Genomic DNA, 14,234 nt, shown 5'->3' with positions numbered 1-14,234 from the left:
TTGAACCAAAAATAATATCATCAACATAAATTTGAATGATTAAAATGTCTTCTTTGGTTGTTTTTCTAAAGAGTGTGCAGTCAACCTTTCCTTTTTCAAAACCTTTTTCAAGAAGGAAATTACTGAGTCTATCATACCAAGCTCTTGGAGCTTGTTTCAGACCATACAGTGATTTCTTCAATTTAAAAACATGTTCTGGGTTTGAGACATCTTCAAAACCAGGAGGTTGCTTAACATACACTTCTTCAGAAATAAAACCATTTAAGAAGGCACTTTTAACATCCATCTGATACAAGGTTATTCCATGATTAACAGCATAAGATAGAAGTAACCTGATTGCTTCAAGTCTAGCAACTGGTGCAAAGATTTCAGTATAGTCAATCCCCTCTTGTTGACTATAACCTTGTGCAACCAATCTAGCCTTGTTCCTTACCACTTCACCTTGTTCATTCAGCTTGTTTCTGAATACCCATTTTGTTCCAATAATGTTCTTGTGTGATGGTTTAGGCACTAGAGTCCATACATCATTCCTTTGGAATTGATTCAGCTCTTCTTGCATTGCTACAATCCAAGCATCATCCTTCAGAGCTTCATCAATCTTTGAAGGTTCCATCATTGAGATAAGACCAACTAATGATTCCTCATTTCTCAGTTGAGATCTTGTCTTCCTTGGACTATCCTTGTTGCCTAATATCAGTTCCTCTGGATGTGATGATTTGTATTTGAAAGTATTTCTTGGGGGCTCATCATCTTCAGACTCATCAACATCAGGTTCAACAGATGCTTCAGTTCTTGGTTGTTCAGAGTCTGTAGGAACTATTGTGCTCAGAGGTACTTCAGAGAATGGATGTTCTGAGTAGTTTGGAATATCTGAATATTGATCCTCTGATACCTGAAATCTAGACAAACCTTCCACAAGCTCTGACACTTGGTCAGGCTCTTTGTCATCAAATTTGACATGCATACTTTCTTCCACAGTGTGTGTTTCAGAAATATACAGTCTGTATGCTTTTGAGCGTTCAGAATATCCTATAAAGATACCCTTATAACCTCTAGCATCAAATTTCTTTAGATGGACTTTGTTATTTAAGATGTAACATGTACATCCAAACTGATGGAAATAAGAAATATCAGGTTTTCTTCCTTTGAACAATTCATAAGCAGTTTTGTTCAACTTAGATCTGATATAGATTCTATTTTGAACATAACATGCTGTGTTTACAGCTTCTGCCCATAAAAACTTTGCTACATTTGTTTCATGCATCATGGTTCTGGCCATTTCTTGCAGAGTTCTATTCTTCCTTTCTACAACCCCATTTTGTTGAGGAGTTCTAGGAGAAGAGAATTCATGCAGAATGCCATATTTTTCACAAAAGTTTTCAAAAGGTTCATTTTCAAATTCTCCACCATGATCACTTCTAACTTTTAAAATAGTGTAGCCTTTTTCATTTTGAATTTGTTTGCAGAAGATGCTAAACTCATCATAAGCTTCATCTTTTGTTCTTAGGAATTTTACCCAAGTCCATCTACTGTAATCATCAACAATTACTAATCCATACTTCTTTCCATTGATTGAAGCAGTGTTAACTGGCCCAAAAAGATCAATGTGAAGAAGTTCCAATGGTCTTGAGGTAGAGACAATGTTCTTAGGTTTAAAAGAAGATTTTGTAATCTTTCCTTTTTGACATGAACCACAAAGTGTGTTTGAGTGATATTTAATTTTAGGTAAACCTCTGACAAGGTCAAGCTTACTAAGCTTAGAGATTAACCTCCAGTTAGCATGGCCTAACCTCTTATGCCAGATCCATTTTTCTTCACTCAAGGTCAAAAGACACATTACTTTTTGTTCATTCAAATCAGAAAGATTAATTTTATAAACATTGTTCTTTCTCAGACCTTTGAATATCATGGTGTTATCAGATTGTTTAGACACAGTACATGATTCCTTATTAAAGACAACTACATAACCATTGTCGCAAAATTGACTTATGCTCAATAGATTATGCTTAAGTCCATCAACTAACCAAACATCATTAATAGATAGGGAGGAATTACCTACTGTACCTGTACCTATTATCTTTCCTTTCTGATTTCCTCCAAAACCAACAGAACCTCCTTCTTTCATAGTCAGCTTAGAAAATAGTTGTTTATCACCAGTCATGTGCCTTGAACACCCACTATCCAGATACCATGAATGATTCATGATACTTCTATGAGTGACAGGCTGTATGAGAAACAACTTTAATCACTACGGTGGAACTCTTTATCACAGTTAATGATAAGGTCATCCCAATATTCTTCCTCTTCATTTATCAAGTTCTGATTGTTATCTTGAGAACTTGTCAGCCATTGGTCAAGGACATAAGCCCTTCTTCCTTTGCATAGGACTTGTTTCCATACTTTAGGTAGGACATATCCTTTCCTAGTTGGTAAATCTGAATGATACATGATTTCAGCTTTTGGTACCCATCTTCTGGGTCCACGCTTGTTAGTCCAAACATGCTTATTATGTTGTCTAGTGTTAGAGAAAGATCTTGGTTTGGAATAATGACCTTTTTGAAATCTTTTCTTTTGAAATTTGTTATTATTCCAGGATTTGGATTGTTTATGATTCCAGGGTTTGTATTTATCATCAATCCCAAGTTCTGATTGATTATATCTACTGACTCTAGAATCATAAATAATCTGAGTCCTGTACTTCATCTGAGATTTGAAATTAGAATTTTTTCTTTTAAAAACTTCTGATTTTTTAGATTGACTAGCTTCAGGTACTGAAGTTCCTTTGGATTCAGAATTTGAAGTCTCAGATGTTGAATCTTTCAGAACATCTGAACTAATGTTCTCAGGTTCTGAACAGCTTCTATCTTCTGAACTTTTCTTTCCAGATCCTGAGGCACTTGGTTCCTCTGAGCTGTCAGCTTCTAAATCATTCAGATCATCATTGTCATTTTCAACACTACCAGGATTCTTTCCCTCTTCACTTGGTGGAACAACATAATAAACCCAAGATTTTCCAACCTTTTTGGCAAAGGTCTTCAGCTTTGAATATGTTCTACCATATTCATAGCCAAGTCCTTCTCCTCTATGTCTCAAGACATTATAAATTCTATTAGCAGCTTTGCTCTTCCCAAGGTTGAGATGCACAAACTGTTGAAGAGCTATTTCCTGCTCATCAATAGGTTTGTGACAAACAGCACAACCCTTTTCAAAGTCATCTACTCTATTCAGAGTTTCTTGATATAGACCTTGAAAATGTTCTGCTTGCTCAGTCAGAGTGTTAAGCTTTTCTTGTAAAACTTTTTGTTTACTTAACACTCTGAGATGTTTCTCAATGACCTTGTTAAGTGCAATTATAAGTTGAGATTTAGAGCAGTCAGAAAATACCTCATCAGTTACTTCTGAATCTGATTCTGATTCATCGTCTGAGTCTACATCTGAGTCAGCTGAAGCCATCAGGGCTAGATTTGCCTCTTCTTCTTCCTCAACTTCTTCCTCAGATGATAGCTCTTCAAAAGTAGCCATCAGACTCTTTCTCAATTTACTCTTGAATTGTTGCTTCTTTGAGCTGTATCTTTTGCTTTTGTCTTTAGCAGACATTTCTGGACAATCAGCAATAAAGTGTCCTGGCTTCTTACAGTTGAAGCAGTTCTTCTGATCATCCTTTTTGCTGACAAAATTTCTGGAGCTGTTACCTCTGAAATTTCTTTTGTTAAATCTGTTCCATTGCTGAAACTTGGTGAATAAAGCAAACTCATCCTCATTCATTTCATCCTCTTGACCATCAGCAGAAGATTCTTCTTCAATATCAAGAAGCTGAGTCTTAAGAGCCTTAGAAGTAGTCTTAGTTGACTGTAAAGCCACTGACTTAGACTTCTTCTTAGTTTCTGAATCAGCATCCAGAACCATCTCATGGCTTCTGAGATTGCTTATCAGAGCTTCAAGACTCAGAGTCTTGAGATTTTGAGCTTCCTCTATTGCAGTGACCTTGGGTCTCCAAGCAATAGGAAGACTTCTCAGAATCTTCTGAACATGGTCATAGGTGGAATAACTTCTCTTAAGAGCTTTAAGACCAGATACAAGGATTTGAAACCTTGTAAACATAGTCTCAATGTTTTCATCTTGTTGCATAGTGAATAGTTCGTATTGCCTTATCAAAAGACTAGCTTTAGCCTCTTGAACCTTTTCATTACCATCATAGGTAGCACACATAGAATCAAAAATAGATTTAGCAGTAGACTTGTCCTCTATTCTGACATAATCTTCATGTCTAATAGCACCAACAACAATGTCCTTTACTCTATGATGCTTAGTGTAGGTTTTTAAGTTAGCTGGTGTGAGTAACTTTCTATGCTCAATGGACAACCTTCAATGTTCATTTAAGTTTTCAAAAGTTACTCCCAGCTCAACCAAATCCCACAACTCATGATCAATAGCAGTAATATTGCTATACAATCTTTCCTTCCACCACTCAAATAATGATGCATCACCATTGAATATAGGGGCTTTTCTATTGCCACTATGTTCATGTGATTCATTACTTAAGTAGTCAAAACCAAAAGCATTTCTAGGACCACCACCAGCACCACTGGCCTCACCTTCACCAGTAGTTCTAGTACTACTATCATCTCCTCCAGACATAGTGTTCTCACAAGATCTTTACTGTCTCACTGTTAAGTGAAAGTAACAGACCAGGCGCTCTGATGCCAATTGAAGGTGTGAAAACACAAGAAGGGGGGGGTTGAATTGTGTTTTAGCTAAGTTAAAACTTTTTCAAGTTCTTAACTCAGCTACGTTCGCAGCGGATAAATAACACAAATAATAACAAGAGAGAGAGAGAGAAAAACACACAAGCAGTTTATACTGGTTCCTCTCACAAAACGAGAGTAGTCCAGTCCCCTTGCACTTCCAAGGGAGTTCACTATAATCACACAAGATTACACCTGCTCAAGCACACAAGCAAGAGACTTCTCAACAATGCTCAAGCACACAAGCAAGAGACTTCTCAACAATGCTCAAGCACACAAGCAAGAGACTTCACACTTAAGCACACAAGCTTAAGTTACACACTTAAGCACACAAGCTTAAGTTTCCTCAAGTAAATAGTAAAGTATATAAAAATATACAAATGCTCTTAGATGAACCTAAATAGAGCAAATACAAATATTACAGAGTATTTGGCTAAAGTGCAAAAACACTTGAGAAAGGTTCAGAGCTTATATATCACAGAGTTCAGAGTTTGTTCAGCGCACGTTCAATTCTTGATAATTGTCTATAAGTTGCAGCTGATCCTTCTAGTATATATACCACTAGAAAAGAGTCGTTGCAAAAGGAGCCGTTGGAGTTGATAACCTTTTGTCTTCAAGCAGTCTGTCTTGATGCAGTTTGGTTGTATCCAAAACTAAGAAAGAGTTTCAGTTACTTTGACTACTGCAGAGAAGACTTTCCTTATTCAGCTAACAAAACTGAAGACCCACGTTCTCAGGTTAGGACAGACAAAACAGAGGTAGCTGAACTGATCAGGCTTGAAAGGTCCTTTTCTCCATTGGTAGAAGAGTTGACTAGCAAAGGGAATCTTTACAGCTTTCAAAGAGATCTTCAGAGGTTGATGAAGCTTGTAGACAGACAAGAAGTTCTGAAGTCTTCATCCTCTGAATGTTGTAACTTCTGAAGTCTAACATCTTCTGAGCGCTTGTGAACTTCTGAATTCACATCCTCTGAACTTCACTCAGAGCTTATATGATGCTTATATCTGCACACTTAAAATAAATTTTTAGTCCTTCCAATTGTTAATTAATACTTTGTTATCATCAAAACCTTTATAGATTTAGGGGCAAACATTTTTAAATCAATTTTGTTCCAACACTCTTACCCAAGAATAAAGGCCAACCGGCTCTGGACCAAAAAAGGCCACCCGACTCTGGACCAGAAGAAAAGGTCAATCGGCTCTGGACCAAAAAAGGCCACCCGGCTCTGGACCAAAAAAGGCCACCCGACTCTGGACCAAAAATGTACATAGGAAACTCCAGGCGCTATAAAACGCCCTGGCCATCACATATGACAGGAAACTCCATGTGAAATGAAATCTCTTTGGCCATCACCCATTTCAGATTCAACAATACAAAAAAAGGCGAGGTCATTAACAACACCAACAACAAAGTTTTAAATACAGCAGAGATAGGCGACTCATCATGGCACCAAATCATTTGCAATTGCCAAAAAGGCAACAGTATAAAGTTATTCGCAAAATGATTCCTAATTGTAAATACTAAAGAATATTGCAGGTGCAAGGATAAAGATAAAACGATATCAAATGGAGCACAACAATTATTCATACAAGATTCAAATGAAAGCCTCAGAAGGGCATGATGTCAAGGCCACTAAGGGCGAGCTACAAAATCAAATTAAAGCCTCAGAAGGGCGTGATGTTCGATGCCACAAAGGGCATATTACAGAAACAAAGTAAAAAGCCACATAAGGGCGTACAAGAACTATTTCAAAAAGCATAATTAAAACTATTGGTGAGGAGTATAAGGGACAAGTTTCCCATCAACGATCCGCTTCATAGCATCAAGTTCGCCCAGGCGTTCTACGTCCAAGTCAGGGAAAAGAATTTTTATCTGTTCCAAGGCAAACGAGAAGCCCTCATCATGCTGCACGACGGCAGAAAGTTGGAGATCGTTGATGTCACTTTTCAGTTGGGCTTTCTCCTTACCCAAGGCCTCAACAGTAGACACCGCCTCCTTATTCTCCTTCATCAAGTTGGAAATTTGCTTGCCTTGAGCAGCAACATTTTCCTTAAGTTTCTTCTTTGTTGCGGCATAGCTATCCTTTACCTTTTCCAGCTTATCCTCATAATCTTTTTTCATTTTCTCAGCTTCATTCTTCTGAGACTCCCACTTCTCCTCGTTGAAATATATTCCCAAAATCTCTTCTTGGGCCTCCATGGTTTCTTTCACAATATCAATCTGATTGTTCACGGCTTGAGACACCTCTGTGTGGCATTCCTTCACATTCTCCACAACAATGACAAAGGAAGCATCAAAAGTTATCCCCTTCTGAAGGCGGAGAACGCTATCCAGAAAGCGTTTCTCCTCCTTGTTCAACCTTCATGTGTAATCGTTCAGTTCCTTCACAAACTCAGAAAAATCATCGAAGTTCTCCATCAACTCTTCCATATCAATACATAGCATACGACAGAGTCTCTTAATAACTGGCGAGGCCGAAGATTGACCACACTCGAATGAAGAATCCATAGCTGCAATAACTTAGAATTTTTTTGTGAGTATGGTTGTTTGGAAAGTGGTGATTCAAATGCAACTTGAAGCGTTGAATTTATAGGAAGATAAGCATACATCGTGGGATTTCAGAAGTGGGTTAGTGGGAAACCCTAATGGCAGTTATCTCCTTCAAAGGGCGTGACAAAGAACGTGCAGGTGGTTTTTCAAATGGCGCGCGAAAGAACGTGCAAGAAGGATGTGAAAAACGTGCTAAATTTTTTACCTTCAGAGATGCAATAGGAACGTGTGTTCAATTCTCATGAAAGCACTTCACCTCACCGAGCTTCGTGCTTGGGGAAAATTTCTCATCCCACCCACTCACTTTCTCACCCACCCCCTATTTTTCCATTTTTGCCCTTGGTCAAAAAATTCGGAACGCGTTTTCCGAATTTTTTTTGCCTTTAAAAACAACTTCGGAATGTGTTTTCCGATTTTTTTCCAAATTTGAACTAAAAAAATTCGGAAAACGCGTTCCGAATTTTTTGACCTAGGGCAAAAATGGAAAAACAAGGGGTAGGTGGGAAAGTGAGTGGGTGGGATGAAAAATTTTCGTGCTTCGGGGGCTGTGGACCAGACAATGGACTAGAAGGAAATTTAATTAGACCCAATAAATCCAAAATTAGCAAAGCCCAATCAAAAGTGATCCATGAAGACTCAGTAGGCGAGATGGCGAGACAACATGACGTGGCGAGAAGAAGTGACGTGGCGCCAACAGGTTTTGAACACTGTACCAGAGTGTTCACCAAAATATAAATGATTGAAATCGAGTCTAAATTAAATGATTGCAATTTTTATTATCAAGTTGACAATTTTCAATCCAAAATCTACTAAAACTACCGGATGAAATGAGTCTTCTCATGCTAGCTGATACTAGTGAGACTATTTTTTTTAGATAATTTTCTTTTTGTCTTTTCCTTTTTTCTTCATCTTATACCAAAAAAATATTTTGAGGTAATACAATTTTTTTTATGGAATTATTATTTTTTTTAAAATTCTAAAAAAAATACAATATCATAAAATATTCCCCGACCCATAACCATTTTATTATTATTATTATTATTATTATTATTTTAATCAAATCAATATTGATTAAGTTTTATAGGTTTGGTCCGGTGGTGAGAGATTTGGGGAGTACGTTATAGGTCCTAGGTTCGATCCAAGTTCATTGTAAACAAAAAATAATAACACCATCTTAAGTCACTAGTATATTATAAGTTCTGGGTTGGATCCCACCTAGTTATGAAAGAAGAAAAAATAAAAATAAAAAAATAAAACGATCCATTAAGTTTTCCTTAAAAACCTGCGCTATTCTTCTCCAAATAGGTGGAGCTTCATTCTTCCTTCAGCTTCCAGCTTCCATTTGGTTTCACACTAAACTAACTAACAGGTAACAAATTTTCTGCAATCAACTTTGAAATCAATCGGAATTAGGGTTCAAATTTTTCAAATCATTATCTTTTCCTTTCATTTACCTGTTCCTATCATATAGGGTTTAGGGTTTTATTCTTTGATTCATGCATTGTTTCGTTTGATTTCTCTCTCACATTGTTCAATTCGTTTGATTCTTCCTTTAAATGTTAACTACAAATCTTCATAGAACTTTTCTCTATCTCAAAAACCTAACTTTCCCACCAAAACCTTACCAATACCCATCACCATTTTCTCCACATTTTTGCACCAACACTTCAGATTCAACCACTTTTGCAGTCTCCTACCTCATAAACAATTTTGGGTTCTCCCCACAATCTGCATCCAAACTTTGCTCAACCTACCATCTTAGTTTTAAGACTGCCCAAAAACCTGATTCTGTTATCACATTTTTTAGAACCAATGGTTTCTCTAACTCCCAACTTCGCGATATCATTGCAAAGTTACCAGGGCTACTTTCCTGCAACCCCTCCATAAGGGTATTGCCAAAGTTTCAATTTTTACTCTCCAAAGCTGCTTCTAACTCTGACATTGTTAACCTTGTCAGTAAGAATCCCAGAATCTTGTCTACAAGCGTGGAGAATCATATAGTCCCAACCTATGAATTGCTTTATAGATTCTTGCAATCAGACATGGACATTATTGCTAGTGCAATACGATATCCAGCTTTACTTTGTGACCATCGTGTGCCACACAACATCACAATCTTGGTTGAGAATGGAGTTGCAGACTCGAGCATTGCAAAATTGCTTCGGAGGAATAGTTGGGTATTCCTGAAATGTGAGATGCTGAATTTAGTGGAGGAATTAAAGAATTTAGGGTTTAATCCTTCAAAAACAACTTTTGGTGTAGCGTTGGATGCCAAACTAACTGTAAACAAAACATTGTGGAAAGAAAAAGTCGATGCTTTTAAGAAGTGGGGGTGGTCTGATGAAGATGCTCATGAAGCATTTAGAAAGAAACCTCACTGTATGTTGGTATCCATTAATAAAATTAATTTAGTGATGAGCTTTTGGGTCAATCAATTGGGTTGGGATGCGCTTGCCCTTGCAAAAGGACCGTCGGTTTTATCGAATAGTTTGGAAAAAAGTATCATTCCAAGGGCCTCAGTTGTGCAATTTCTGCTAAAGAAAGGTTTGCGAAAAAAGGATGCAAGCTTAACTTGTCCATTTGTAGTGTCTGAGCAGGTGTTTCTTGATACGTGTATAAAACGTTTTAAGGAGGAGACATCTTATCTATTAAAGCTTTATGAAGAAAAATTGAGTCTTGCACAAACCAGGGACAAAACCGGCATGTCATGATCAAGTTTTCAGGTATTTAGCCTTAATTTGTTATCGTGTTCCATATTCGATTTGAATACTTGTTCAGGACTTGATTGGAGCTAGTTTGAGATAGTTTAGTTAACGTTTTGCATTTCCTACTTACACAAATGTTGGTTTTGTTTTTAAATTTGTTAACCTTTTTCAATACCGCGATGTATATAAGTCTTAATAATTGGCTAGTAATTCATGTGAAAGTTGATTTTAGCTTGCACTTATGGGCATGAATACTTTTTTGTGATAGTAATTTCTCTCGCCATGTTTGTTTAGTCTAATAATCTATTGCATGAATTCCAGCTATACTGGAATAGGTTGCTGGATTCAAAATGGTTTCAAGTAACGGTGCAGTTGCAACTGTGGTTACATTTCAAATACCGAAAGTGAAAACAATTGTGGAAAAATGCAGTCGTAAATAAATACGGTAGTTGTGTACTTTTCAACATTGTTAAGGCAGTAATTGTGGTTGTGGACTGCAATTATTTAAAACACTTGCAGTTAGGATTATGGCGTAGTCTAACCTTATGTATTGTGGTTGTGGTTACTGCTTGTTGTCTTTACCTTTTGTCCATAGGTATTTGATTAACTGTCATTGACATATTTTTGCATGTTATGGATTTTATGTGACTACATTATGCATTGAACATTGTTGTTGTCTTGACTCTTGAGCCACTAAGGTGTAAGAGCTCAACATATGATTTACAAGTGAACTGTATATTAGTCGATGGATATAATCTTTTATTGAACAGCTGGGACTTTTTACATGTCTTGATAATTAGATATACCACATGGATCGGTGAGAAGTGGAATTAGTTAGTGATCAAATTCTAAGTAACAAAACCAAATAAGAAAAATCATAAACAAACCAAATAAAAAATTGAAAATTCCAGTAACATATTGCAAATTGTCCGACGGATGTGATCGAAAAAACACGTAAAAGGAAATAAAACTACAAGAATGACTTTTATCAGTTTGTCATATTCATTATGCATTGTAAACCTTACACTCGCCTCCTCTTGCAACTTGTCTCCTCATCATACTTATCAACAACAGCTTCTAGTGCTTTCGTCGATGGTTTTGGGAGTCTTCTACTCTTCCTCAGAGTTTCTACTCCTCGCCTGCTCTTGGAACGTGTCTCCTCTTCGTACTTATCAGCAACAGCCTCTAGTGCTTTCGTTGATGGTTTTGAGGGTTTACTACTCTTCCTCAAAGTTTTTGCACCTCGCCTCCTCTTGCAACGTGTCTCCTTTTCGTACTTATCAACAACAGCTTCTAATGCTTTCATTGAGGGTTTTGGGAGTCTTCTACTCTTCCTCGAAGTTTCTACATCTTGATTGCTAAATTGATTCTCATGGTCATCAAATTTGATCTCAGCCACATCATTCACCATAGTTTCATCATCTTCAACTTTTACTTTTGGAAGATAATTTGCAGTGTTAGTAGAGGAGACTCCACTAGTGCTCCCCTTATCCAAGTACATTGCACCATTTTGAGCATCAAGATCTTTTATTAGTTCAGGATGTGAAACAACTTTAGTGATTGTTTCCTCTTTTTCTGTAAGAGCCTCGCTTGGAACATCATCTTCGATTTCATTGCATGGTACAAAGAGTGTGATCTTGATATGATATGTTATCATTGTTGTTGCTCCGCTGAAAAAGATAACAAAGTCTGTCTCTATAAAAAGTGTGCAGTGGAATGAATGAGTGTCCACATATTTATATATTTCTATTTAGGGAAGTTTCTTATTAATTTGCTTAAAAAAAAAAAGTTTCTTATTAATTATGAAAAGTTTTTTTTTTTTTTTGACAAAAGTTTAAAGGAGTATATCTTTTTTACTAAAACTTTTGTATTTATTAGTTAGATTCTATAAAAATCAATTGCCGTAAATATCGTTCTCTCTCTCTCCATTCCTTTATCATATCTTTATTTTTATTTTTATTTTATAATATCTTTTTTGACGATTTATTTTTTGGATAAAAATCTTATCTTGATTTCTTCTTATTGTTGATTTGTACTAGAACTTCGACCCGTGCAGTGCACGGCCGCACGGGTCTAATCAGCCGTAATATGTAACAATAAAAAATACTTGGATAAAATTCATACAACCGAAATTATGTTATATTATGAAATACTTTCTTATAGACTACATTGAAAGTTTTATTCGTATCCTTTTAAATTTATTTTGGAATTGTATATTTGAAATATTTGGAATTGAATTAAATAGTGGAAGTTTCTAGTGAAAATTTATTTAGTTTAATGTGGAAAATGAAAAGGTATCCGAAAGAATTAGGGTTGAAAATTAGGTAGCGGGTTGAAAAAAATATTATAAAAATAATTACAAAACTAATAAACAAATTTTTCTTTAATCGACAAAGGTTAGTTAACTAAGAATTTTCTAATGTAAAATTTTCCAACATGTGTGGTGCAAAAATTATGCTTATTATAGGCGCAAAACAATTTTTTTAGCAGCCAAACGTTAATTGACATGTATAAATTAAGAATGTAGGTTGATTTATTATAGGCGCAAATAAAAAAGTTTAGCAACCAAACATTGATTGATATGCATAGATTAAGATTAATTGATAGCAAAATTAAGAATGTGGGTTAGCTTATTATAGACGCAAATAATTTTTTGGCTTAACTACACATTTGTTCCCTTACGTTTATTTTAGGTTTCAATTTGGTCCCATAGATTACACATTAACATCATATTCGATTTTGGTTTATATTGTGGTGATCATTTGGAGTTGACTGAACTTTGTAACTGTTAATCTATTCGTGAACTCTAAGTGCTTAGCACAATATAAGTAAATCCTAAATTGTCTAAATGTGTGTTAATGTGTATCGACGCATGAGAGCATCAGCTATTTAGTTCCCCTGGGATGGGTTGCTAAGTTAAGAACATTAAGAATCAGAATAGTTGATAAGTTAGTGGTTAATCCCAAATCACAGTTCAGTATAGCTTTAAGCTATAGATGACTTCCGTATATTAGTGGAAATTCGTTTAGTAATTAATGTGAGTAAGACCAACGTGGCATAGCTATGTCACAACGGGTAGTGGAGAACATCCTAAGTGGAGGACATCCTAAGAGGAGTACATCCTTAGTGGACCTTTCGAGATATACTCACCTCGGAAGCTTCCTATAAAATGAATCAAGATAACTATTGTGTGATACATCTTTAGTTTCTATTAAGCGAATTATTATGTTTAAGCCATTCTTATGAATGTAATGAATTAACGATCGATTCCAAAAATGGTTCGTAAGGGATAGTTGCACCTAGATGGGTAGCGAGGAACCCATTGAGACGAAGTGACTGTCTCACCCCACTCCCTTTTGATACAGATAAACAGGTTGTTGAGCAGAGAACTATGGACTGGTCGAAGTAAAGTGGCATTGGATGTTATTGGCGTTGTTTATCTGAATATTCTATTAAGTTGTTGTATAAGTTAGTGTCATAGTATATTTGTATTGATTGGTTATTTATGGCTCTGATGTAAGTTTTAAGTTACATTATGACAGGAATGTTATCATTCAGTTTAGTCAATACTTGTATAATGACAAGGCTTTTATGTTTTATGGGTATATACAACGAGTTTAATTCAGTAATTTTAACGTATCCCAATCCTTTTATTTATGTCTCGGCTAATATTCTAGATATAATAGTTGGGGTGTTATAATCATTTTTCCCTCTTTTATTGAGTGACTCAAATTCTTAAATTTGCTATCAATTAACTTTAACCTATGCGTATCAATTAATGTTTGGTTGCTAAAAAAAATTAGGCTTAACTATATATTTTGTCCCTTACGTTTATTTTAGGTTTCAATTTGGTCCTTTACGTTTAAAAAATATCAATTTGGTCCCTTACGTTTATTTTAGGTTTCAAGTTAGTCATTTCCGTCAATTTTGTCACATGGCAATCAATTTGCATATGTGGACTGACACGTGACACTTGGACACACTGACACGTGTACTGTTCAAACGGTGTTACTGACAAAACTAGACCGTCTAGACCACTAGAGACGAAATATTAACCACTAGACCGTCTAGTCTGATTCAATGGTCAGTTCTGACATCAACTGATTTCAGCCTTCTTCCTATCGCAGTTGCGAGGATCGAACCGTAGTCCTTCCTATCAAGTGCAGCGCCAATCACCACTGGATCAACTAACGATTGGTATATCTAGCCGTTTTAGATGAAATAAAAGTCAATA

General features: G+C 36.0%; 1 protein-coding gene across 2 annotated transcripts; it reads left to right on the top strand.

Moving 5' to 3' along the window:
• Nucleotides 1–8,579: 8,579 nt before the first annotated feature.
• LOC123883773 lies at nt 8,580–13,625 on the top strand. Of its 2 annotated transcripts, none has more exons than XM_045932667.1 (2): nt 8,580–10,018; nt 10,322–10,682. In XM_045932667.1, the coding sequence occupies exon 1, from the start codon at nt 8,852–8,854 to the stop codon at nt 10,004–10,006; it is 1,155 nt and encodes a 384-aa protein (XP_045788623.1). In that variant the 5' UTR covers nt 8,580–8,851; the 3' UTR covers nt 10,007–10,018; nt 10,322–10,682. The 2 variants fall into 2 exon arrangements, with proteins under 2 accessions (XP_045788623.1, XP_045788624.1); XM_045932668.1 differs by lacking the exon at nt 10,322–10,682 and adding an exon at nt 13,366–13,625 and having other exon boundaries at nt 8,595–10,018.
• The last annotated feature ends 609 nt before the right edge of the window (nt 13,626–14,234 follow it).

Source organism: Trifolium pratense, linkage group LG5 (assembly GCF_020283565.1).
Source record: "Trifolium pratense cultivar HEN17-A07 linkage group LG5, ARS_RC_1.1, whole genome shotgun sequence".
In the NCBI taxonomy this organism is placed as follows: domain Eukaryota; kingdom Viridiplantae; phylum Streptophyta; class Magnoliopsida; order Fabales; family Fabaceae; genus Trifolium; species Trifolium pratense.
The sequence above is the reverse complement of the archived record's forward strand: the minus strand, read 5'-3'. Positions and strand labels throughout refer to the sequence as shown.

Coding starts and splice junctions, on each gene's coding strand:
- LOC123883773 (XM_045932668.1), top strand. CDS start 8,852: ATGTTAACTACAAATCTTCATAGAACTTTTCTCTATCTCAAAAACCTA.